Here is a 25838-nt window from a genome sequence, read left to right as displayed (position 1 = left end):
GGGGCGTGGGGGATGGTTTGGGTGGAGTCTATTGTGGTATGTCAGGTAAGAGTTGTTATGTCAAAGTATCAATCAAATCTAATCATAAATCATAAATAAAGAAGTTATGGCAATTTTAGCAAAATTCAATAATTTGACCTTCATAGTCAAGGCCATTCAAAGGTCAAGGTAAAATTCAACTTGCCAGATACAGTACCCTCATGATAGCATGACAGTATTTGAAGTTTGAAAGCAATAGCCTTGATACTTTAGAAGTAAAGTGGATCTTAACACAAAATTTAACCATATATTCAAAGTTACTAAGTCAAAAAAGGGCTATAATTCCGTCAAAATGACAACCAGAGTTATGCAACTTGTCCTGTACTGTCCCCTTATGATAGTTGGCGAGTGTTCCAAGTATGAAAGCAATTTGTGAGTGTTCCAAGTATGAAAGCAATATCTGTGATACTTTAGGAGTAAAGTGGACCAAAACACTAAACTTATCAAATTTTTTTATAATAATAAAGGGCCCATAATTCTGTCAAAATGCCAGTCAGAGTTACATAACTTTGCCAGAACAGTCCCCTTAAGATAGTAAGTGTTGCAAGTATGAAATCAATAGCTTTGATACTTTAGGAATAAAGTGGACATAAACACAAAACTTAAACACAAAACTTAACCAAATTTTCAATTTTTTAAGTATAAAATGGGCACATAATTCTGTCAAAATGTCAAAAAAACAACTTATGATAGTTAGTAAGTGTCGCAAGTATGTAAGCACTGTCAATATGCACGCCAGAGTTATCTTACTTTGCCTGCCCAGTCCCCTCATGATAGTAAGTAAGTGTACCAAGTTTGAATGCAATAGCATTGATACTTTCTGAGAAAAGTGGACCTAAACACAAAACTTAACCGGACGCCGACGCAGACGCCGACGCCGACGCCGACGCCAAGGTGATTACAATAGCTAATTTTTTTTTCAAAAAATAGATGAGCTAATAAAACGCTATTTGCCCATAGCTGGGGGTTTGGTTTGTGATTGACCGGTTATTTCCACTCAACGGCGGACCAGTGTACCACATCTAGGGGCCAAACCTCCTCCGAGTCCCCTGCATTTCAGCCTGGAGCCTATTGGCATCCAGTTACCGTGTGTTGCCACGTGGCGGCAATGCATAGGGCTTGTAGTGGAGAGGCTATGTACTGACAGCAATGTTGCCTGGCAGTCGTTGCCTAGCGACAGTGCTGGTCATTGGTGCGGGGAAAGGCTGCAATCCACTCACACCAGACGCTTCACACTACCAGAAACACACCCTGAAAAAGAAATAAAAATGATTTAAAAGAATTGCGAGAACGGCATCACATTATAACCTTCAACATGTGATTTATAAACACGATTCGAAAGAAATTCTATTGTTGTTTTTCTTTGTTGTTTACTAAAAAAATGCGTAAAAAATAATGTATTTATATCTTGTTCTTCTTTCATTTATGAACTTGCAGTTAAAAAATGTTCGCATTATGATATACATGTGCATGCAACCATTTTATAAGAACAAACTTAAAACAAATAAAATAATAAGTTACCTGGGCATTCCTTGTGGTAGTTCCGTAACGTTGAAATTTTGCATGGTAGCAAAAGCAGGTAATTCGATAAAACTTACCTTTGTATCGTAAACTTCATCAAATCATTAAGTATTATTTTAGTTTTTGAAGTAAATACTTATATTTAAACTGAAGATTAATCATTATAAACACTGGGATATAACTATAGACAACGCTTCGCAAAAGCAGGTAAACAATTTTCCAACAACAAAATGCCAATAAAAAATATTTAAATTTGAAATTATCATTATTGCACACGGAAATCTGTGGACAATGGACATCATCGTGAAGTGAATTGGTTTTAGACGAGTTTGTTTGCACCTCAATTTACGTAATTGATAATATTTCTATTATGTGGCTTAAAAGTTGTGTCTACTACTTCCTTATACAAACCATCATTTACGGAGTGAAAAGATCCAGTCTGAAACAGATGAATACCGTGACATTTTGTATATGGTCCCCTATTAGTTCTACGGTAATATTGACACATTTCAAACATATAGTTTTAACGGAATGCACATACAAATGTACTTGAAAAACGATAAAAGTTGAGTCACCTGTATTTTATCATCTGTTGGTTTGTAAAAGGGGTTTTCAAATCAAGGATTGCGCAGGTGACATCAGGCCCTATGTTCGTCTGCTTGAGCGGGTAGTGTTTGAAGAATAGGCAAGCCGGATTACGTAGATTGGTGGGTGGTTGTCTGGTCCTGTCTTTGGAGAATTTCAAATGATAAGGCATGCGGGTTAGCATCAGTAGATGGTCGTCTAATCCTGCCTTGGAGTGGTTTCAATGAGAAGGCTTGCTTCGTGACGTCACTGGATGGTGGTCTTATCTTGTCGTGTAGCGGTTACAACGAGAAGGCATCCCGAATGACGTCAGTTGATGGTCGTCTGGTCCTGTCTGTGCATGGGCGTCTTATCCAGTTTGTGCATGGTCGTCTGGTCCTGTGCTGCAGAAGTTCCGATAAGAAGGTAAACGAGATGTCAGTCGAGGGTCGTCTAGTTTCAGTAGAGGTTCCGAAACTGAGGCATCCGAAATTCCAGTGTGTCAGGATTCAGTCTTAAGCGGAGGATCATAATATAAACTTGGGATGTCAGTGTAAGGTAGTCTTGCTGATAGCTGTTGATGGTAGATCCTACAAGATATGCAACAGATGAAGGGCGCATGGTTGCATGGTCGTGATCAGTAGCGCTTCCAGCGTTAACCTTCGCCGGATCGTGTCAGTGAATCGTCGCCTGTTGTGATATGGGCGGGGTTCCGATGAACTTCATTGGTTGAGGTTTTTGGCCGTCCGTGGTGCAGGTCCCGATCAGAAGGCTTATTAATTTGTGTTAAGTTTCTATGAAGGCTCACTGTGTGGCGTTATTACGAAGATATGTTGTCATTTGCAGATATTTCAAATGCTTATATTTCAAATGCTTAAGTTCAAAGAGATGTCACAGAATGGTCGGCTGCAGAAAAAAAATCGTGGAATATAGTCCCGGTTAGATATTGGTGCATATCGAGCAATCATCTTAAGTTGCTAGCCATCGTTAGGGGTCTGCAATACCATATTCAATTGAGTTGTTTATATAGTTCGAGGTGTTGAGAAACACAAAGATTGAGGCGGAACATGCGCGTAAGAAAACGCTTAGAACCTTAACGTATTTTAAGTGTGCGCTAAACAAAAGTTCTTGTGTTAAACTGTTAAACAAAAGAGGCATTAAATTATTGCGATTTGTAATAATCTCAAATGCACGGTGCCACCTAATGCGCTTTTCACAGTGAAGTATCGTTCATTACAAGGTATTTAATGAAATTGTTACTTAGTCAATAATCCACATATAAAAATCAGTCGTTATTCCTTTAAAGGTGTTCTTTGCTATCTAGCGAAAACGTTTGCGGAATTTGAAGCAGTGACATACACCTCATACTAAGCATAACCTTTCTTCATTTGCGAAGAATTTATGAATACAAATGATCATTGTATATAGATGGATAAAACTCAAGTACCGGCATTTAATATGCGAGAACAAAAATATTTTGTCTATGAAATAAGGTGACCTTGATTCGACCAACCTCGAACTTTTATTATGTCTCGATTCTAAGGCGTCACTTCGTATGTATTGCAGAAACTATTAGCATATGTGCACCATTAATTTTTCAGAAACAAGTTTTCTGTATTTTGGACACTTGACATAGGCGCAATCAAAAGCGAAACCTCGAGCCGATGCATTATTGGGTTAATACAAAATAACTATTCAAAAATAAGTTGGGGCATTATCATAATTGGAATTATAACAAACCTTATGTCAAAGAGATGTATACCAATATTAAAATGAAATACATATAAATAAGTGAATATATATCAGAAGTTGTTTCTACTTGCATATTGAATGTTCTTGCAAACTCTTACTTGCACGTACAGCGGCGGAAAACAAAACGCTACTAAGAATTTATGTTAAGGTTAAAATCTACAATCAACAAGCAATTCGTTGAATTGATATCCTCCGCTAATATGCTTCTGGACACAAACGTATTATATTTGACACTCAAAAAAGCATTTCTTTAAGATACAAAGGGCCATAACTACGTTATTAACAGATTGTGTACAATGCCAGTTGGCGTGAATAATCCTCGTATCCATATATATACTCATACAAAGTTTTAATGAAATCCGCCAAAGCACTTCCAAGATATGGCTCCGAACACACACACAAAGCATTTTTTTCAAGTTACAAAGGGCCATAACTCTGTTTATTGACTGATGGTGTACAATGCCATTTGGCGTGCATCCTCCTCTTATCCATATACATACTCCAAGTTTCAATGAAATCCGCCAAAGCACTTCCAAGATATGGCTCCGGACGGACGTAAAGACGGACGGAAAGACGGAAGGACGGACGGACAACGCCAAAACAATATCCCTCCGCCTATGGCGGGGGATAAAAATATATCTTGATTGTATTCCTCGTTTTAGCACTCTTTTAAATTAAAAAGAATTTTTGTGGCGTGTAAAGACTTTACAACGTGTAAAGAATGACAAACTTAAAAGAAACCAATTTCTAGCTCATGCAAAGACTGACTCCCAAATCGAATTAAAACGATTAAATATTTTAAAACAAATACTGATCCTATGTAACAAGAAATATGATTGAATACAAATATTTAACAAAATATAAAATGCAAACTAATCAAAATGTGAACCCTTTAGAATATCAATTAAGATAAAGAATAAAAAATACAAGTTTCAAAGATAAATTAACGTTGCTTACGATTTTCTTTGTCCATTTCTAGTTTTGTTCTGCAAGGCCCGCATCTCCGTCTCCGTAAGAAAGAATGACCAATTTTCAAATAAATAGCTCAACTTTATTTCATGCCGAAAGGAGATAGCCAATCATTAAAAAAACACAAATAGTCCGAAGTGCAGTAGCCAATCATTTTGAAGAGCAAAAACTATCCGAAAAACAGTGACCAATCCTATTGAAGATAACCTCATCTCGTGCAGCTCGTGCAAATCGGGTTTCGTATTCAATAATTCTCTAAATTTCACGATTTTTTGTAAGCTCCACGGACTCAATTAGGATAACTTACATATTACACAAAAACAGGTATTTAAGGCCCGGATGCATGTTTTTATTATAAAAGTTAAAAACCAGACAAATATCAGTTATCGTTTGATTGTCGTTCACCATGTAGCTATGATTGTCGTTCACCATGTAGCTATGATTGTCGTTCACCATGTAGCTATGATTGTTGTTCACCATGTAGCTATGATTGTTGTTCACCATGTAGCTATGATTGTCGTTCACCATGTAGCTATGATTGTTGTTCACCATGTAGCTATGATTGTCGTTCACCATGTAGCTATGATTGTCGTTCACCATGTAGCTATGATTGTCGTTCACCATGTAGCTATGATTGTCGTTCACCATGTAGCTATGATTGTCGTTCACCATGTAGCTATGATTGTCGTTCACCATGTAGCTATGATTGTTGTTCACCATGTAGCTATGATTGTCGTTCACCATGTAGCTATGATTGTCGTTCACCATGTAGCTATGATTGTTGTTCACCATGTAGCTATGATTGTCGTTCACCATGTAGCTATGATTGTCGTTCACCATGTAGCTATGATTGTTGTTCAACATGTAGCTATGATTGTCGTTCACCATGTAGCTATGATTGTCGTTCACCATGTAGCTATGATTGTCGTTCACCATGTAGCTATGATTGTCGTTCACCATGTAGCTATGATTGTCGTTCACCATGTAGCTATGATTGTTGTTCACCATGTAGCTATGATTGTCGTTCACCATGTAGCTATGATTGTCGTTCACCATGTAGCTATGATTGTTGTTCACCATGTAGCTATGATTGTTGTTCACCATGTAGCTATGATTGTTGTTCACCATGTAGCTATGATTGTTGTTCAACATGTAGCTATGATTGTCGTTCACCATGTAGCTATGATTGTCGTTCACCATGTAGCTATGATTGTCGTTCACCATGTAGCTATGATTGTCGTTCACCATGTAGCTATGATTGTCGTTCACCATGTAGCTATGATTGTTGTTCACCATGTAGCTATGATTGTCGTTCACCATGTAGCTATTATGTCAATATGTACGACAAAAAAGGGTCGAACTTTTTGTTATTTAATTCTATACTCATTTACAGTATTTACCGTACTATGAATGGATGTCTTTACGTACAAAAGTTTACTTATTTGTGTTTGCAGTATACCACGGTACGTCGCTATAACTTATATTTGTTCATGATTTAAAGCATGTGCATAAAACCAGATTTATACCATATTCCGCTAATTCTTGTGGGCCATATTCTGAAAATTGCGATGAGCTATGTTCACGAATATTTCCTTCGACCTACGCGTGAAGCATTCAATATACTCCTCTATGTTTTATATGAAAAGAACAATACATAACATGTTATAGTTTATATTTCAATGATTCATCGATTCCTATATATCCGAGCTTCCTATTTGGAGCATATAACAGATATAATAAAAATACATTCGAAAAATACTCTTCATATTTAAATTTACACTTTTTTAATACATAATTCCATGTAATTAAACTAGAGTTTACATTTTATTAAGAAAAACCCTGGTCTAAGACAAATAACGGTTAGATTTTTTCTTTTCCTCCCATTTCTCCCAAAACGTTTTTTTATCATCAAAACAAAATGGTGTTGTATTTTTAACTTGTCATATGTATGTACAGATATCTAACATGAGGTAACATGCCTATCCATCAACTAGTTATATATTTCCATGTCTCGTGTTATATGTGGAATGATGGGCATATTGTCTTTTTCCTGAATAAAGCATATCATATCATATATATGTGGCTATCTTTTCAACACAAATAGTAGTCAAGTGATCATTAAACAATCGTAGATCATCTTCTCGGATCACCTGACAGGGCCTCTCCAGTTCACTTTACAAGTCTCATACATGTGTACACAAATTTGTTTTTTTATATAAATGTAACCATGTCATGGTTTTCTCGTGCTATTAAAAATATGAAAACGAGTTAATTGAAGTTCATAACCCTTTTTTTTTCTGTATTTCCCGGGAGGGGGGTCTTTGCATGAGCGTTTAAAAGTCTTTATAATTATATATACAAATGTATTTAAAATAACATATTCAAAACTTTCTTATATTTTACAAGAAATGTATTATTATACAGGTGTATTTTATTAGCCTTCTCTATTATTGTCTACTTGCACCACTGTTTTTTTTTATTTCTGATATATGTTTACAGCCGAATATAAAATTATCGTAAATTCAGTCGATTATGAAACGGTATTTTGCGGGATCTACATTTGGAATACCGGTCCGTAAAAGTAACTAAAAAATTAGCCTCGTGGATGAATAGAGCCGTTAATAGCCCATTATGGTCCTATATATAGTTAATATCACTATTATTTGCTCGGCTAACACATGAATAAGCTCTGTAATGTTCTTACAAAGGCCATATTTCCGATTAGATATTTATGACCTTCAGATGTAGTGAAAACTATGCAATTTTCGTATTTCCAAACATGAACATGTACGCACGAATTGAGCAATTAATCCGCACAGGCTAATCAGGGACGACACTTAACTCAAATGCATTAAACCCCCTTTTCACAGAGCACGGCCCATATGTATGTTTACTCGTTCGTACGGGGTATGTGCGGGTGATTCATGTATTCAGATGTCAGATGTTGAACGGTCATAGATGTTCGTGCGAACAATATGCGGGCCTGTATTCGAATCTTACCCGGTCCTATATTTATGGATTTTAATGTATTCAGATGTTAATAAATGTACGTACGGAGTATGTGCAGGTGATTATTGTGTTCGGATGATGAATTATCCAATATTTATGTACGAAGCATGTTTGGATTTTTCATGTATTCAGATGTGTTACATACATAAATTTACGTACGGAGTAAGTACGGGTGATTTGTGTATTCAGATTTTATACGGTCATATATGTACGTACAGTCTGTGCGCAGATGATTAATATTAAGATTCGATATGGTCAGATACGCACGTTCGGAGTGTGTGTGGATGATTCAGTTTGTATACGGTCATATATTTACGTACTGGTAAAGTCAGGTAAACTGTGTTCAGCTAACTTTTATACGACAATATATTATAAGAGGAATGTGCGGGTTGTTCGTATACTTAATTAAAACCCCACAAACGAAGTTTAGGGGGTATATAGGAGTGAACTTGTCGGTCGGTCGGTCGGTCTGTCGGTCTGTCTGTCGGTCCGTATTAAGTGTCCGCTCTCTAATTCAAGTAGTTTTCATACGATCTTCACCAAACTTGGTCAGAAGTTGTATCTACATGATGTCTAGGCCAAGTTCGAAAATGGGCCTTGCCGGGTCAAAAACTAGGTCAAGGGGGCACTTAGTGCGTTTTAAACATTCAGCATGTTGTCCGCTCTCTAATTCAAGTAGTTTTCATCCGATCTTCACCAAACTTGGTCAGAAGTTGTATCTACATGATGTCTAGGCCAAGTTCAAACATGGGCCTTGCCGGGTCAAAAACTAGGTCACGGGGTCACTTAGAACGTTTTACACATTGAGCATGGTTCTCTCTATTTCAAGTAGTTTAAATCCGATCTTCACCACACTTGGTCAGAAGTCGTGACTAGATGATGTGTAGGTCAAGTTCGAACATGGGCCATGTCGGGTCAAAAACTAGGTCACGGGGTCACTTAGTGCGTTTTAAACATCACAATGTTGTCCGCTCTCTAATTCAAGTACTTTTCATCCAATCTTCACCAAACTTGGTCAGAAGTTGTATCTAGATGATGTCTAGGTCAAGTTTGAATATGGGTCATGCCGGGTCAAAAACTAGGTCACGGGGTATCTTAGTGCGTTTTAAACCTCACCATGTTGTCCGCTCTCTAACAAGTAGTTTTCATCCAATCCTCACCAAACTTGGTCACAAGTTTTATCTAAATGATCTATAGGACAAGTTTGAACATGGGCCATTCCGGGCCTAAAACTAGGTCACGGGGTCACTTAGTGCGTTTTTTAACATTCAGCATGGTGTCCGCTCTCTAATTCAAGTAGTTAACATCCGATCTTCACCAAACTTGGTCAGAAGTTTTATGTAGATGATCTTACCGCCAAGTTAGAACATGGGCCTTTCTGGGTCAAAAACTAGGTCAAGGGGTCACTTAGTGCGTTTCAAAAATTGAGCATGGTGTCCGCTGTTTTTTGTGAAGACGACATGCACAATATTATGTGTCAATGCGGCATGTGGGGGTATTCGTCATGTCTGTGACAAAGCTCTAGTTGATGTTTGGTCCTACATGTGGATCATCCACGTGTTAATTGAAGTAAATTTTATACTATTTTAGTAATTAACCGGTCCGTAATTAGTTTAAAGGCTTAAGTAAAAGCCTGAAAGAATGAACAGGCATATTTTTATTCAAGAAGTACTTAATACAAGAGGGCCAAAATGGCTCTAGTTCGCTCACCTTTTTTACAAGGCCTTGTTCGATGCTTAGTTGAAAATTCAGTACTCTAGAGCATATTAGATTGGGTTTCTTCTGTTTACTGTTGCAGTGTGAGCATATGATTAATTTTGATTGAGTACTGTCCATTTACATGTTGTTTTTTTTGCAATGCAAACATTTGCAAGTAATGCTAATTCTGTAAAGCGTGTGTCCTAAGACATGAAAAAATTATCTTGAACATTTAAACTTGTTGTTGATATATTTTAAATTTAAATATAATTTTTTGACAAATATGGAACAAGTTTGCTCCAAAATATTATTATTTTTGGGAACAAAGTTCAGAATGACCAACCAACATACAAAGAGACATGAGTATACACAGGTATGTCACTAACAACTGATTGGCAATGAAATACATTAAGAAACCTCGTCCTTCTTTTATCCTTGGTTTTCTTCATCAATAATGTCAATCATTATCACTATCAATAAACCACAAATGATAGTCATGACCTTGCACTTGCTGTATCACATACGTGCCTGCTTAACTCCTTGTCAAAATGGTTTATATGAAAATCATTTACTTCAAATGTTAACGACACTCATGAAAATACGCACTCACAAACTGTTTTTCGGGGGTTAACTATCATTTATTCACATCCCCGCCTGAGAGTCATTCGGCTCTACTGCTGTTTCGAGAAGCCCAGAGAGAGTTGTCACTCCAGCTGCATCATAATTCAACTCTATGACCTACGACACACGGGCTATAGGCAGCTGCTGGAGCCCAGATTGGTACAAGTGCGACGTCGAGCGAACGATTTCATTCCTCTGAAGGGTCACGATCAAAGGGAAAGACACTGCCTATTGGCACAGTAAATCAGAGTTAAGTTTTAAGACACACCTCATAGAAGGTGTGCTTTTATACGTTACCCAACTTAATGTATTAACCAAACCTTCTCTAACAAATCTACTGAACAAAATACATGGTGTATCTTTGCATTACAAATTTACTTTTGCATAACAAATTTACATATTCGAAAAGGTCAAAGTTAAATTTGAGGATGTTCTAAATAGATGGGTCCGCAACTTTAAGGTTACATTCGGTGGTAATGTTTTTGTCTAATAAGGTGCAAATGCAAATACATGAATTATTGAATACACAAAACATTTACAAACATATGTGTATCGATATTAGCATTAGCATGTCCTAAAGATTTTGTTTAAACCATTTAATTTTAGCGAGATCACATAACAAATCTTTTGCTTATTTAGACACGTTTTTAGTCTGTTTTCTGGGTTGAGGGGACCTAATGAACGTTCCAAGAACGAGAATTACACGAGCGACTTACAAGTCGCTAGGCGGAAACATGTTAACTACTCCTAACGGATCTTAAATTTGGAAACAGTGTACGGCTGACTAATTTTGAGCAGAAATGTTGCAAGTGTTGCTGCTGTTAATCTAAAACTAAATACATATTTATGAAACAATTAAATACCTGTTGCTGCGGATGATGATGTGAGAAGGCAATAAACAAAGACGGCGTAAGGCGGGCTACAGACATCTACACCGCCAGCCCAAAGACAATGGCTGCTGAAAAGCATTGATCACTGACTGTTCCTAAAGCGTCAGGTTTCTTTGACATAAATATATATCAAGTTCAGTCACATTTAGTCATTTACGGACTAATTGTTCAACACCAGCTCTATTTGTTGGGTCAGATCGTTTCCAATTGAGCCACATAGGAACAAGTTGGCCAAACCAGAGATAACCAGAGATTTCATGAGAAAGTGTGTTTGATTATTCTTCTCCTATTATTGTATATTGTTTGTTTACTGTCATTCACCCAATATTATGACAACACATACATTTAAAGTTAAATATGTCGTATTTATATAGTGTATGTAAAAGCTACCTTTACAGAAATTAAAAGCACATCACGTCCACCAAGACTAAAGATATTGAGCAGAAAACATTTTTCTAGTTTTGGTAACAGTGACATTCACACAGCTTTCCAAGCGCGATTCAAACATATGTCTTGATGTAATCAGAAAACAAAATTATAACAAAATACCACCATCCAAACTCACGTCATTGCGTGGTAACGGTAAATGTTCTTTTAGTAATAGTGACCTTCAGATCCAACTGGCCTCAAATACAATCGCAACATAGGTCTTTATGTCAACTAACTACATACAAAATATAAAAACACATCCATCAAAACTTAAGTCTTTCAGCTGAAACTCGTTTAAATTTTAAGTTACATTAACCTTACCCCAACTGGCCCCATATTTCGCTAACATTCGAGAGAGTTGTACAACTGATAATATTCGGAAAATATATTATAAACATGAGAAGCTAACTTACTTTGTCTTCAAAAACTCAGATTGCTCTTGTTGATGTCATCCTGAATTTCTGTAACCTGGTTTAGTAGAGACATCAGTAGCTCACTGCTCTTCTATTTCTCCGTCTTCAATGCGAGCATCATGCCTTGGTGATGGTCGTGTCTGATTTCTTAGTCCATCTCTTTACGCGCCCTGTTTGCAGGGAATGGCTGCTATCCAAGACAAAATTGCCTAGCACCCTTGGTGACTCTTGTGTAAACTACGTCCACCTAGGAAAACAGATTTAAACTTGTTAAATACAAGAACATCTCACATAACTACCCTATTTACCTTGTGTTCAATTCTTCTTTCAGGGCACTCAGTGATCAAGATAAAAACATCATTAATTAAAAACAAACAGCCATTCCATGACAACAATACACAATAAAACCCACCAATCTAACAAATACGCCTACTGACCAATATCAATTAGCCCGCAGGCGACATTGATTGTGACAGGAGCTGGAGCTGACACAGCTTTCCACACGGAGCATGTTTGGTCTTCTGTTCTGGTCCAAGCATAAAAACAAGATTTATTTCCTATTCGTTCATTGAGGATTCACTTACAATTAACTATGAAGTTGAAAACAAACAACAATCATCCGCCAACAAGGTTAAATTAATAAACCTCACATTATGTGATAACTTTCTGTCAACATTAGCCATAAGATCGATAAGATTTCCTGTAATGATTACTAATTAAAGTTCTTATTCCTTAAATCATAAAAAAGATTAATCAGTACACCTTTTTACATGTCATGATGAATGTTGAAATGAAAGTCTTAACAAACATTAGATGTCATGTACGTAAATATACTTGTACAGACATTAAATATACACTTGAAATGCTTTTTTTCATATACAGTTCACAACAAATTATTTATTACTTGAAATACAATGTTGAAACAATTGTTATTACAACATAATTTATTATGTATAAGTTCTTATTTTCGAAGAAAAACTTCACATTGTATAAGCAAATAAAATGTGTACACAAATGATTTGCATGTGCAACTACACACACACTGTTTTATTGTACCATAACACTCTCAACTGTTATTATGACCAACATTACTGTCATTGAAATGTAAATCACTTATTGCAACAGCTAATACTTACATGTACACACTATTCGACTCTGAACACCAGGATTTTGTTGTCACACTGCCGTCCCACAATTATGGATGATGTGGCACTGCTGTAGCAGACTGAGCATGGGCTCCCCAATCGTTCATTCTCTGTAACTAGAGTGGCCAGCTTGTTCCTCCCCTCTCTGTCCACCTGCAATATAGTGTTGGAAACACCTCCACACACCAGTATCTGGCCTGCAGGGGTCACATGTAAACCACGTTGCCAGTCTAGTTCTGGGTCTGTAAATGTAGCCAGGAGTGTGCCATCCCTGGCCAGGGTGAGAAGATCGTGATGGTCCCGGTTGGCAATGTACAGTTTGTCTCCTGTGGGACTCACAGCACACCTGGATACTGCAAACAGAGTAACATCAAGATATTAAATTACTGTAAATGTTAAATAATCGTATTAAACCTACAGCAATAATCTTGTATTATAATGTGTTGTTATAAATAGGCCTCTACACATCCTAAATATATGCATCGAATCCAATAATAATAAATAGTTTAGTGTCACATGAAGATTCTGTATAAGTTTGTGTGTGTTTAAAAGTTTGACATGTTGACATTTGACTGGTGAATTAGAAATGAAGTGTATGTACAATTACAAAAATGATAACAATCACACTTAATGAAACATTACACAGTTCACTCAACACGTGTATACCATAAATGTTACTACACATGTATGCAGCAATGATAGATTTCCCACATATGTACACATGTGGTAACAATGTACTGACATAATGCAGGGTTCTCGCATGATTAAAATATTCTTTCGCCACCCCATTTTCGCCATTTTAATATTTTTTCGCCATTAAATAATAACCATTTTGTAACCATTCTTAAATCACAGTGTTCAATGCGATACACTACTTTTATTCTTTGTTTCTTAGTTTTATTATGAACAACCGATAAAACATTAATCTTTACTTTTAAATCCAGTTTTTATATGTGGTCCTTATACTATGAACATACACTGTAGCTTCCATTGGGCAACAAACCCGCGTTATAAATAAGTTATTGTCATTGCGTCATTTGCCAAAATATGCATATTACCTCTGCGATACGCAAACAAAAATACCGCTTTTGAAGAATTAAATATATATAATCCAATACAACCACAAAGTCATTTTTTTGTTAATCACTTAAAGGAGAAGTGGTTTCTGTTAAGCGTTTCATCAACTCTTCACTTGTTTAAAATATCTCAACACCTCATTACATCATGCCGACCATCTTGAATCAGAAACAACTAACATTTCGGAGTTTGTGGGGAAACAAATCTATACAAACATACTTAAATGTAAGTGTTTTGCTATTGATGTATTTAAATAAGTTTCATTGATATATTTAACCTTTCACCTGCTATGTATGTAAAAACTGATAAGCCTCATTACTGCTGAATTAATTCTGAAATAGGTGGTCAATGTCAATAGGCTGCATATAAATTATTATAAGACATAAGTAAATAAAACGTATATTTTTTCTAATTTGTCATTGATTGCACATTATGATGGAACTTTGAACATTCTATTTTTTTCCAGCACAGGTGTATTTACTTTTATTATATACCTGTTTAATGCTTTTAACAAAATACAGGTTGTATCAATCGTTGAAATAAAAAATCCCGTATTACGCTACTCGCTGTTTCCAATTCCGTATTACTATACTAGCCGGACTACTTCGACCCATTTAATAACGTCACATTACACGCACCGAAAATAGAAATATTTTATATTACGAAATATATTACGTAGTACATCGTGTGACGTCATTTCTTTGACCAAACACAATAGTTTTTTATCCTGCCTCAGTTGCAAACATTGACTAAATAAAGCAGGGTCGGATAAACTAGTTGATATCCGGCAGTACATCACGTGACCGTGATCTAACCGTAAGTATGTATTCATACGCGCCGATTAACATGTTCTAATATTTGACCTTTGAAATTTATTGGGACGCATCATGAAAGTTATCGTAATATTATATATCATCATTTTTATCTTCTTAAAAATATATTACCGAACCAGACTTCCGTATTTATCATGTTCATTTACTTGATTACGCAATTTATGACGTATCTAGTGTGACGTCATTTCTCTGACAAAACATACTATCTAGTTTCTCTCAGGATTTTAGGGACAACAATTTTGACGTGGTGGTTTTAACAGTATTTTTAAATATTTTAAAGCATCGAACGAATCATAAACGATTTTCGGAGTGTGTGTTTGTCATTCATAAGTGTTAACTTCGATAGGAATAAAATAATTCGCTACGACAGGATTACGGTTTCGTTAATCGGGTTTTGGGTCAGAATGGTTAGCATTCGATACAAACGCTATCAAAAAAGAGTGTGGTTTAAAATACATTCCGATAATAGAGATGGAAAAACAGAAAATGGATTCCGACAAAGGGATGGAAGAACAAACAATGAATGTGTATATCGTTGTACATTTATTGTTATAAGCAATGGATTAAAGTTGTCATTAAGGTAAATAAAATTTAGTTTTTGTTTTGCTGATGCATTTTGATTTCATTTTTTTACCAAGAAAAATATCACATTCTCGATTCGTTTTTTATTTCTTCTCTTAATAGTTTCGATAGGAAAGTATTAAAAGGAACAGTTTAATGTGGAACTATTTTTAGCGTGACACAATCGGTAGTTATTCGGTCGTCAGGAATGTAGGAGGCCTGACAAGAATAATTATATTGTTATGTAAATTAATCATTTGTCTTTGATAAAATGTGTCAACGGCATGAAGCAGGATAAATCGAATACATGGTTGGTGCCGAGATGGAGAAAGTTTATCCGGTTCGGCCCGAAAAAGAAAAATAGGGCTCGCTAAAGCTCGCCCTATTTTCTTTTTCTAAGCCTCACCGGATAAACTTTCTCCATCTCGGCACCAACCATGTATTCTCTATATCTAAACTCTGTAAGGACATGTCGGACGTGGTGTTTTTTAACAGTAAACTATGTGTTAAAAACGTATTTTGGAGTGTGTGTTTATCATGCGTAAATGTATATTTGGATAGGAATACAATAAAATAGTGTGGTTTAAACTAAGTTTCGATAAAGACATGGAAGATAGAAGTGGAAGTGCATATCGTTTAAACGTTTTTGTTATAAACATCGGATTAAAGTTGTCAACTTAATTGTTATAAAAATTGGATTAACGATGGCATTAAGATAAATGTGTCGGAAACCTGTGTTTTCCCGGTTTAAATGTTTACACGTTAATTAACATAAACTTTATTCATACGCGTCTTATATAAACGATGGCGTACCGTTTTAGTCATTGTTTTGTCATTTTGTTAAAGTTAAAAATACATTTGTTAACTGTTTTCGTTAGTTGTTGTATATAATAAAAGGAATATTACGCTAGTCAATTGTTCCAAGAGTTTGTATCACTCTCGTGGCTTGTGCTATTTCGCATCACACTCGAGGCTCCGCCTCTCGTGTGATACGTCATCACACAAGGCACTCGAGTGATACAAACTCTTGGAACAATTGACTAGCGTAATATTCCGTTTACAGTATACAAATTTGTGATTGAACAACTAATGTTCAGTCTCCTTTAACTTCCTTATAAATTTGTAATAAATAATTATATCAAACAGAGTAACAACTTCATTGATTTGGCCTGGGGCGTAGCCCTAAGGCCATAGTAATGATACAAATTTCTGAGACAGTCAGAATTTGCTGGCTGCCAAAACCCACGAATGAATGAATTCCCAAAAGTCCGATTTACCACTTAGCGGTAATTCATGCGCAATCGAAGAAGTTCTTCGCAGATCTCCATAACCCGCCTTGTAAATACAAAACATCACTATATAACATGACAGTGTCATAAAACGTGTAAAAATATTATTGGAGCAAAATTGCTAAGCATTGGCCACGACATAGTTTTTATTATTGTTTGCATATTCATGCGAGATAAGTTCCTCACTTGACGGTCTAGGCCGAAAAGATACGAGTGTCTACGGAGACAGTAAGAAGAATTTTTTTCTGATATATTTTTCAAAGACATATCATGTGGTGTTTATAAACATATTTAAATATATTGTTATATATTTTGCGTTAACGAGACATTCAAGAAAAAAGAAAATGAACAAAAAAACAACAACAAATATTTATGATCATTCTCGGAAGTATAAGAAGTTACCGGATATGATATTTCACTGCGCAGATCGAGCGCGCAAATCGAGCGCGAAAAGTTCTACGTGAGACAACGTACACAATCTGTACGCCTTTCTTTATCAGGGTAAGAGCCAAGTCTCGCTATAATGCCGGCGGAGCCCCTTTTCGTGATCCGGGATCTACCGGGATGAACCGGGGTTCTACCGAGATGAACCGAGGCTCAATCGGGGACGACCTGGATGAACCGGGGAAAACCGGGGCTCCATCGGGAAAGTATTAACACCGAAAATGACCGGCAACGACCGGCGCGGCACCGGGAACAACCGGAACGGCACCGGGAACAACCGGGACGGCACCGTAGCTCCACCGGGGCCCATACAGGCCCCGGCAGAGCTACGGCAACGCCCAAGTGAATGCAGTTAGAGTCCCGGTATAGCTTCGGTATATAAAAAAAACAGGAGCTCTGCCGGAACGCCACCGGCATTCACCGGGGCTCCGCCGGGGCATTACCAGCGACGACCGGGGTAAAACCGGGGCGTTGCCGTAGCTCTGCCGGGGTCTGATGCCAGTAGAGACACGGTGAGTGCCGGCGGTGTTCTGGTATACCGGGGCTCTGCCGGCTTTCATCGGGGCTCAACCGGGGCACTAACGGCGACAACCGGGGCTATGTCGGGATGCTGCCGGCTTTCACCGGGGCACTACCGGCGACAACCGGGGCTCTGCCGGGGCTTCACCGGGATAAACAGTAGCCAGTCCGGTTGACCGGAACTCTGCCGGGCTGTTTACCGGCTTCAACCGGGGCGGCACCGGGAAATGGTGTGACTGCGTTTAAAAAAATTCTATGAATCATCCCGGTCCGCGCCGGTCGACTGGCGTTAGCAAACCGGGATGGACCGGGGCTCTACCGGCAAAAGTGAGACTTGGGCTTAAGTGGATTTTCTTTTGTATACACATTACAAAGGAAGTATAAGTGTTTTCCTGATCTGTTAATTATGTAATAGCAAGTTATTTTAGGCTATTGAAAGTGATTTATTTGACGCCAAAAATAACAGTTTTACGCGGCCATGTTGTTGTTGTTGTATATCTTCACCGCCTATGTAGACGAACCTCTACCAGATCTGTAGAGTTGAACAAAAGGTTATCGTTCCCACATCCAGTATCGTGTTGTCCTCCACCGTCTATATAAACTGTAGTATATACACAACTATTGTATAGTCTTACAGTCTCTGAGCTTCTGCACTCAGCCGCTAGGGTCAATCCGTATAAATTTGGACAAAGGGAGAAATTAGGACAAAACGTCGTAAATGCATTTTACGTCACACTAAACCTAGCCCCAGGCCTTTAGCGCATACAGCGCTTTGATTCAATATCTATTCACTCAACGTTTCGGTCAAAGACCTTCATCAGGAGTACACATTTTGTAATAAAATAAAGGAAATGACGTCACAATCACATGACGTCGATTGCAACAACGTCAAAGTGTTACATACTATTTGGCGTTAAAATTAACATATAACCAAAATAATATATAACATCATTATAAAAAGCATAAAGTTCATATATATATATGTTGTCTAATTGACTAGATTATTAAAATAGGATCAGTTATGATACAAAATTACTGGAAAAATGCAGTTTGAATGCCAATATGTTAAATGAACCAGTAAAAACTATCTTAAAAACTAGAAAATTAGAAGAGAACTTTAAAATTCATACCTAGGGGAGCTATACTACATAGGTAATGCATCCAAGAACATTCTTTTAAAAGGCGTTTCCAATTATTTTGTATTTTTTCAATAGGAACAAAAGAAAAATCATCAATGCTATGTACAGCAGAATTCAAATGTTCTGAGACATTTGTAAAACAGTCAGGAAAATGTTTAATGTCAAATTTATGGCTATTCATTATTTGACTACATTTTTTATTAGTTTGACCCATATACTGTTTTAGACATGTTGTACATGTTATTAAGTAAATAACACTAGATGATGCACAATTTAAGTTATTCTTAATAGTAAATTGTTTACCAAATGTAGAGCTGGTAAAACCATTTGTTTCTGTAATATAATTACAATGTGTGCATCGTTTTCTGTTGCACTTCATAACTGAATGGATTTTTCTATTTTTGTTATTATTAAGATTTGTATGTACTAAGATATCCTGTAAGTTTCTGGGTCTTTTGAAAGCCACTAATGGTTAATGACTATATACTTGTTTCACACTCTCATTAAGAGATAACTTAAGCAGATTCCAATATTTGTTAAGAATAATCCCAATGTTGGGCTGTGAAGGGTTATAAGTACATACACATGAGATAATTTTCATATAAGCTGACTTTTTAACACTTACTTCTAGTGCAGCTCCCATAGATAGCGCTTTGTCTATTACCTCTTTTGGGTAACTACGTGCAAGAAAAATATCATTGGGATGAGCCAGTTCTTTTGTATAGGTATCATTATTAGACGTAATCCTTCTATAACGTTTAAGCTGTGAAAATGGAATATTAGCTTTACAAGACATAGGATGGCATGAAGAATATTCAATATATTGTTGACAATTAGTATTCTTTTCATGAACTGATGTGTGAATGCAACCATTATCATCTCTAGAAATATTAACATCTAAAAAAACAGCACTTTCCTTAGATAAATTGTATGTAAATTTAATTGTTTGATGAATACTAATAATTTATAAATTGCTATAAATGTGTAACAATTAAATATTGAATCAAATATATATTTTGTTACAATTCTTTGTTTTAATTTAAACATAAAACAACAACATTTAAAATCTCGTTTAACAGCAGAGATTCCAAACCTGACATGTAAACCAGCCATATATTTATTGGCTTTGCCAGAAAAAGAGGTAACCTCTTTCCACTTTCTAATTCTTGTTTTTTTAAAGGACCATTTAACTGCAAGAGCATAGTTAAATGGCACAAGGCAATTAATTAAGGCATCAGCTATGAACAACTTTAAGAAGTCTTATGGCTTCCGACTGGCTTCCAACTGTGTATTTCAATGTTCATCTGTGCACGACCCTTATTGACCAGTTATTCTCCAAATCTAATTAATTTTAATGACCACTTGTTTTCGCAAATTGAAAGATTGTATTGCCACTTTTCTAAAACTTTTGCATTTAGCGACCTCTGCAAATGGCATAATAGACATACTTCATACATGTGCAGTGTTACGGCGTTATTTTTGTTTGTTAAATGATTATAACCAGAAAAAGAATTATTTTAAACATAACAAGATAAATTATGTTTCAAACAACCAATATTAGAACTGGTCTATCTAGTTGTTTACTTAACTATTTAAATACGCAAATTGCTCAAACTAAATAATTACTGAATTTTCACATACATACATTCACACAAACATACGTGTGAACACATCTTAAAATCCAACTACGATTATTTCAAGAGTATCATTTTTATACGATGTTAAGATTTTTTTTAATTTATTAAACAAATTGTACGTGTACATTAATTTGCCAACCACAAAAAATTAGGACCAGGTCAGAAAGTGTCTCTTTCCCAGGAACTCAGTTTCTTTTTACAGATATGTTATGTAGTGCCAGTCTAAAAACTTAATTTGAACATGTTTTGTCAATAAAAGTGAACCATTTTTGTTGTTGTTGTAAAACTATTTTGACACATTTACAAATATGAACTTTAACACCTTATTGTAATAAATATTTATAATTGAATCAATGACCAATCTTACCTGTATCCCCACTAGAAATATCCTCATACAGTGTCAAGACCAGTTTCCCACTCAATGAGTACTTGTGCAGTGCAGTACCAGAGCAGATGAACAGGTCTCCCAGGTGATGCGCAATACCTTTACATTCATGTTGTAACTGAAACTTCCTTCCTGTCACAAGCTGACTCTTGGTGACTGTGATAAACTGGACCTCATGTGTGTTACTATTATCATCAACAGTCACTGCCACCTCACTGGGTGTGATCAGACACATGTCCTTAGGATCGGCCTGCACAACCAAGTGACTAACCACCTGGTACTGCTGGTCCAGCAGCTTGACTTTTTTATAATCCCAGTCTGCAAGCAGGACCTGTCCATCAGGGAGAACACATATGGCTATGATAACACATGTATCTGAATCACTCACAGTGTGCTCAGACTTGCCCTGGACTGTGAACATCTTGCCTGACTTTCCCAGAACAGACAACGCCTTCTGTATCTTATGCTCGCATTTCATACTGGCTATAAAGCAGATCTCCTTATTATCCCAAATTTTCTGAATTATTTCATAGAATTGTTTTAAGTCATTCTGAAGACCGGTGCATTTATTCATAGAACTTGTAATAGAAACGTGTATGCTTTTTAATTCAGCTTCCATTTCTTTTAGCTCCTTCATACTGCTATTGTCAAATTCATTCAAGATAGAAAGTACACTCATACACATTTTTTCTTTTATATAATGCTCTTTTCCATCAGATCTTCCCAAAGAACTATGACCCCAATAATCTATAGTAGTATTTATATTATAACGCATTTGTTCTATCATGAATTCCTGATGTTCTTTGAATGTTCCATGTAATGACCGAAACTTTGCTTCATGGCTGCTAAGTAGGCTATTGATTTCTCTCTGAACAGTTTCCAGCTCCACTGACAGTCTCTGCAGGGCCGTGGACTGCGTGTCAGTCAACTCAGAAATCGGAGACACTTTCTTGCACTCCCTGAAATGAACACACAACACATTTACATAAAAAGGAATAATCATTAAATTAAGTAATTCTTCACACAAGTATACACATTAAAATATTAAAATCCATGGCAGTTACATGCAAGCTTTTTTTCCTAGCTTTAATATCGGGAGCAATATAGAGTTTCCCTTGTCCATCCGTGCGACTTTTATATCGCAGATAACTCAACAAGTATTCCTGAACCGTAACAAATACAGTAAGAACGATGTGAAATAGCGCAGGTCCATATTTCGTATTTTATCTTTGTAGTAATGTCTCATTTTTATACAAAAAATCATTTTACAATTTGTGTCACGTGTGACTTTAATAGTTGTCCATGTACTGGTTTGGCTATATTCAACATAACCATTGTTACGGCCCCTTTTTGGCTAACAAATTAACATGTTTAATTGTGTCAAGCATAACTCAAGCATTATACCTGATAGATGTATGAACATTTTACAAATATGTTACCCAGCATGTGAATTTGCGAACTCCAATAATTTTGTTAGGATTTGTTTGCATAACCAAAGTTTCGTCCCTTTTAACAGAGAATAATATTTTTTAGATCGCATGAAGTATTCGTGTTTGATGGATGAATCTTTATGAACATATTTATCATCAGTTACAAATGCACGCCTCCATATTTTTTTCATAATTTTTCGACATAAAGGCAGTTTTGAGACATATTGGATGTTGGGGGTATCAATGTTCTAAAACAAATTATAGTTGCATATACTGTTTCCTACTTAGGGTAGATGTTAACTTGACCAAATTATCCATAATCTCAGATGCAAGAAGAGATACTTAATGCGTCCCCATTCGAAATAAAAATCAAAAGAGGCTTTAGGATCTCAGTCACTCACCAGAGACATGTAGACAAAACACATTATAGTTGCATACACTGTTTCCTTCTTAGAGTAGAGGTTAACTTGACCAAATTATCCATAATCTCACATGCAAGAAGAGATCCTTAATGCTCCCCCATCCGAAAAAAAATCAAAAGCGGCTTGAGGCCCTCAGTCACTCACCAGAGACATGTAGACAAAACACATTATTGTTGCATACACTGTTTCCTACTTAGAGTAGAGGTTAACTTGACCAAATTATCCATAATCTCACATGCAAGAAGAGATCCTTAATGCTCCCCAATCCGAAAAAAAAAATCAAAAGCGGCTTGAGGCCCTCAGTCACTCACCAGAGACATGTATAAACTATATGTTATGTGAATATTTAAATTTGATGTCTGTTTACTGTTGTTTTAATCGACCGGAGGTATTTAAATCTGTATGACAAAGACTTAATGTAATATGAGATAACAGTAGAACAAGTTACCCCTTGAGTGGGGGTCAATTTAGACCTCAGGGCTATTATTTGGGAAAAATACCTAGAGAGGAACACCATACAATGTTGCATACCAACTATTAAACCCCGACCCTTGTGATTTCAGAGAATAAGATAGTTATTTAAAACATAAATCTTTATAAAAAATTAAGTTAACACTGGGCCTTGTTAGTTTTGAGCCCAGATCATGATTTGAACAAACTTAGAATAGGAAAACTTTACTTTGTTACACACAAAATATCAAACCCATGACCCTTGAGATTTTTGCAAAGATGATTTTTTTTTAAAGTGTATTGCTGTTTACTATACAAGTGTTTATAAATCATTTGATATCATGGCCGTGAAAAGTTTTGACTCCAGGGGCATGATTTAAACAAAGATAGCCTAGGACCACTAAAAAGTATTACATGACAAAAAACTGACAATATTGGGCCTTGTGGTGTCTGAGAAGTTTCAGTCAACAAAAATATAAGGGAGCCAAGTTACTTCTAGGGCGGGGCCAAATTATAGGCATGAGTTGAAATAAACTCGGTAAAGAACCACCGATTTATATTTAACACCGTTAATGAAACTCCTGACCCATGGTTCCAGAGATTAGAAAAATGTTTTACAATTTAATCTTTTAAATTATGTTACCTTGAGAAATACAAGTTTTTACCCAAAAAAGCATGATTAATAAACTCGGTATAAAATACCACACAATTATTCATAACAAATACCAAATCTCTCGGCCTTGTTGTTTCAATGAAGATTTTTACAAGTTTGTACTACATACTTTATTATCACATGGTGTACAATGCCATTCGGCGTGCATCATCCTCTTATCCATATATATACTCATACCAAGTTTCAATGAATTCCGCAAAAGCACTTCCAAGATATGGCTCCGGACACAAAAAAGCATTTTTCCAAGATACAAAGGGCCATAACTCTGCTATTAACAGATGGTGTACAATGCCATTAGGCGTGCATCATTCTCTTATCTATATATATATACTCATACCAAGTTTCATTGAAATCCACCAAAGCACTTTCAAGATATGACTCCGGACACAAAAGTGACACTCAAAAAAGCATTTTTCCAGATGCAAAGGGCCATAACTCCTTTATTATCCAATGGTGTACAATGCCATTTGGCGTGCATCATTCTCTTATCCATATATATACTCATACCAACTTTCAATGAAATCCGCCAAAGCACTTCCAAGATATGGCTTCGGACACAAAAAAGCATTTTTCCAAGATACAAAGGGCCATAACTCTGTTATTAACAGATGTTGTACAATGCCATAAGGCGTGTATCATCCTCTTATCCAAATATATACTCATACCAAGACGGACGGAAAGACGGACGGAAAGACGAACGGACGGACAACGCCAAAACAATATCCCTCCGCCTATGGCGGGGGATAACAACTTTTAAAAAGGATCATCAATAAGCATTCTAGTGAAGTTTAATCAAATCTATCAAGGGGTTAAGAAAAAGATTATGCACTTACCAAATACAATACACGCACTATCAGACGAAGGACAAATCGTATCTTTAAAGCTCCAAATGAGCACTTGTTTATGGAGATAATAAATAAGGAAGATCCATTTGTACTAAAGAGACATAAAAACAAGAAAGAGCACTTTGTACTCAGGTGTGATAAAAACTAGGCAGAGCACTTTGTACTTAAAAGAGATTAAACAAGGAAAAGCACTTTGTACTCCGGAGAAATAGAAAAAACTAGGCAAACCCATTTGTACTCATGAAAGATTAAACAAGGTAGAACTTTGTACTCAGGAGAGATAAAAACAAAGAAACAAGATGGCCATTTGACATTGGGCACTCACCTGAGATTTAAAGGAACTTTATTGTTCTGAGATGTTGAATTTCAGGATAATTACTTTATGTAGAATAAATATTAAATTTCTAGGCACTTTTTTATTTTTGATTATCGGCTGATTAATTGAAATACGATTAAATGTTCTAACCAAGTTTCCTTAAGATTTTACCTGAAATGTGACTTCAAGAGTGTTAAAAATCATTTCTTTAATTTTAATGACCTATTTACCTAGTTTTAACCTCACATGACAGTGTTTCAACTATTCCGCCTCTAAGCAGCCATGTTTATCAACAGATTGGAACCATTTTTAAAATTCGGCAGAGATATAATAAGAACAAAGCATCCGACCAAATTTGATGAAGATTTGACTATAATTTTCTATAATAATAATAATAATAATAATATAGATTTGACTTGGAGCGTGTTAACAAGGTTTCACTATATTCTTTAAAGATAACTGCCCCGTCCCCTGGAGGCCATGCTTTTCATCAGACCAAATCCCTTTTCGAACTCAGCTTAACAATCTTTAGAAGAAATGTTCTGACAAAGGTTAATGAGGATTGGACAATAAATGTGACGTCTATAGTGTTAAACAGGTCATTCTGCCCTGCCACCAGTCGGCCATGATTTTTAACAGACAAAATATTATTTTTTTAACTCGGCCCAGATATCTTCAGAACAAATGTTCTCACCAAGTTTCATGAAGATTTGACAATAAACGTGACTTTTAGAGCTTTAACCACCCTTTTCTTTCATTTTACCTAGA

General features: G+C 36.2%; 1 protein-coding gene and 1 long non-coding RNA gene across 3 annotated transcripts; both read right to left on the bottom strand.

The window, feature by feature from the left end:
- Positions 1–1760: 1760 nt before the first annotated feature.
- On the bottom strand, positions 1761–4995 carry LOC127870849 (uncharacterized). 2 transcript variants are annotated; one of them, XR_008044948.1, is made up of 3 exons: positions 4834–4995; positions 2136–3030; positions 1761–1999 (listed from the first exon to the last, which is right to left on the bottom strand). It is a non-coding gene; the product is annotated as an uncharacterized LOC127870849 (long non-coding RNA). The 2 variants fall into 2 exon arrangements; XR_008044947.1 differs by having other exon boundaries at positions 2136–3119; positions 4834–4985.
- A 153-nt stretch (positions 4996–5148) lies between these two features.
- On the bottom strand, positions 5149–6165 carry LOC127872469 (uncharacterized). The gene has a single exon (XM_052415803.1). The coding sequence runs from the start codon at positions 6163–6165 to the stop codon at positions 5149–5151; it is 1017 nt and encodes a 338-aa protein (XP_052271763.1).
- Positions 6166–25838: the final 19673 nt, after the last annotated feature.

Source organism: Dreissena polymorpha, chromosome 3, assembly GCF_020536995.1.
Source record: "Dreissena polymorpha isolate Duluth1 chromosome 3, UMN_Dpol_1.0, whole genome shotgun sequence".
Taxonomy (NCBI): Eukaryota; Metazoa; Mollusca; class Bivalvia; order Myida; family Dreissenidae; genus Dreissena; species Dreissena polymorpha.
Note: the sequence above shows the minus strand (reverse complement) of the source record. Positions and strands in the feature narration are given on the sequence as shown.

Bases quoted from the DNA above. Each gene is read 5' to 3' on its own strand.
- LOC127872469 (XM_052415803.1), bottom strand. From the start codon at position 6,165: ATGGTGAACGACAATCATAGCTACATGGTGAACAACAATCATAGCTAC.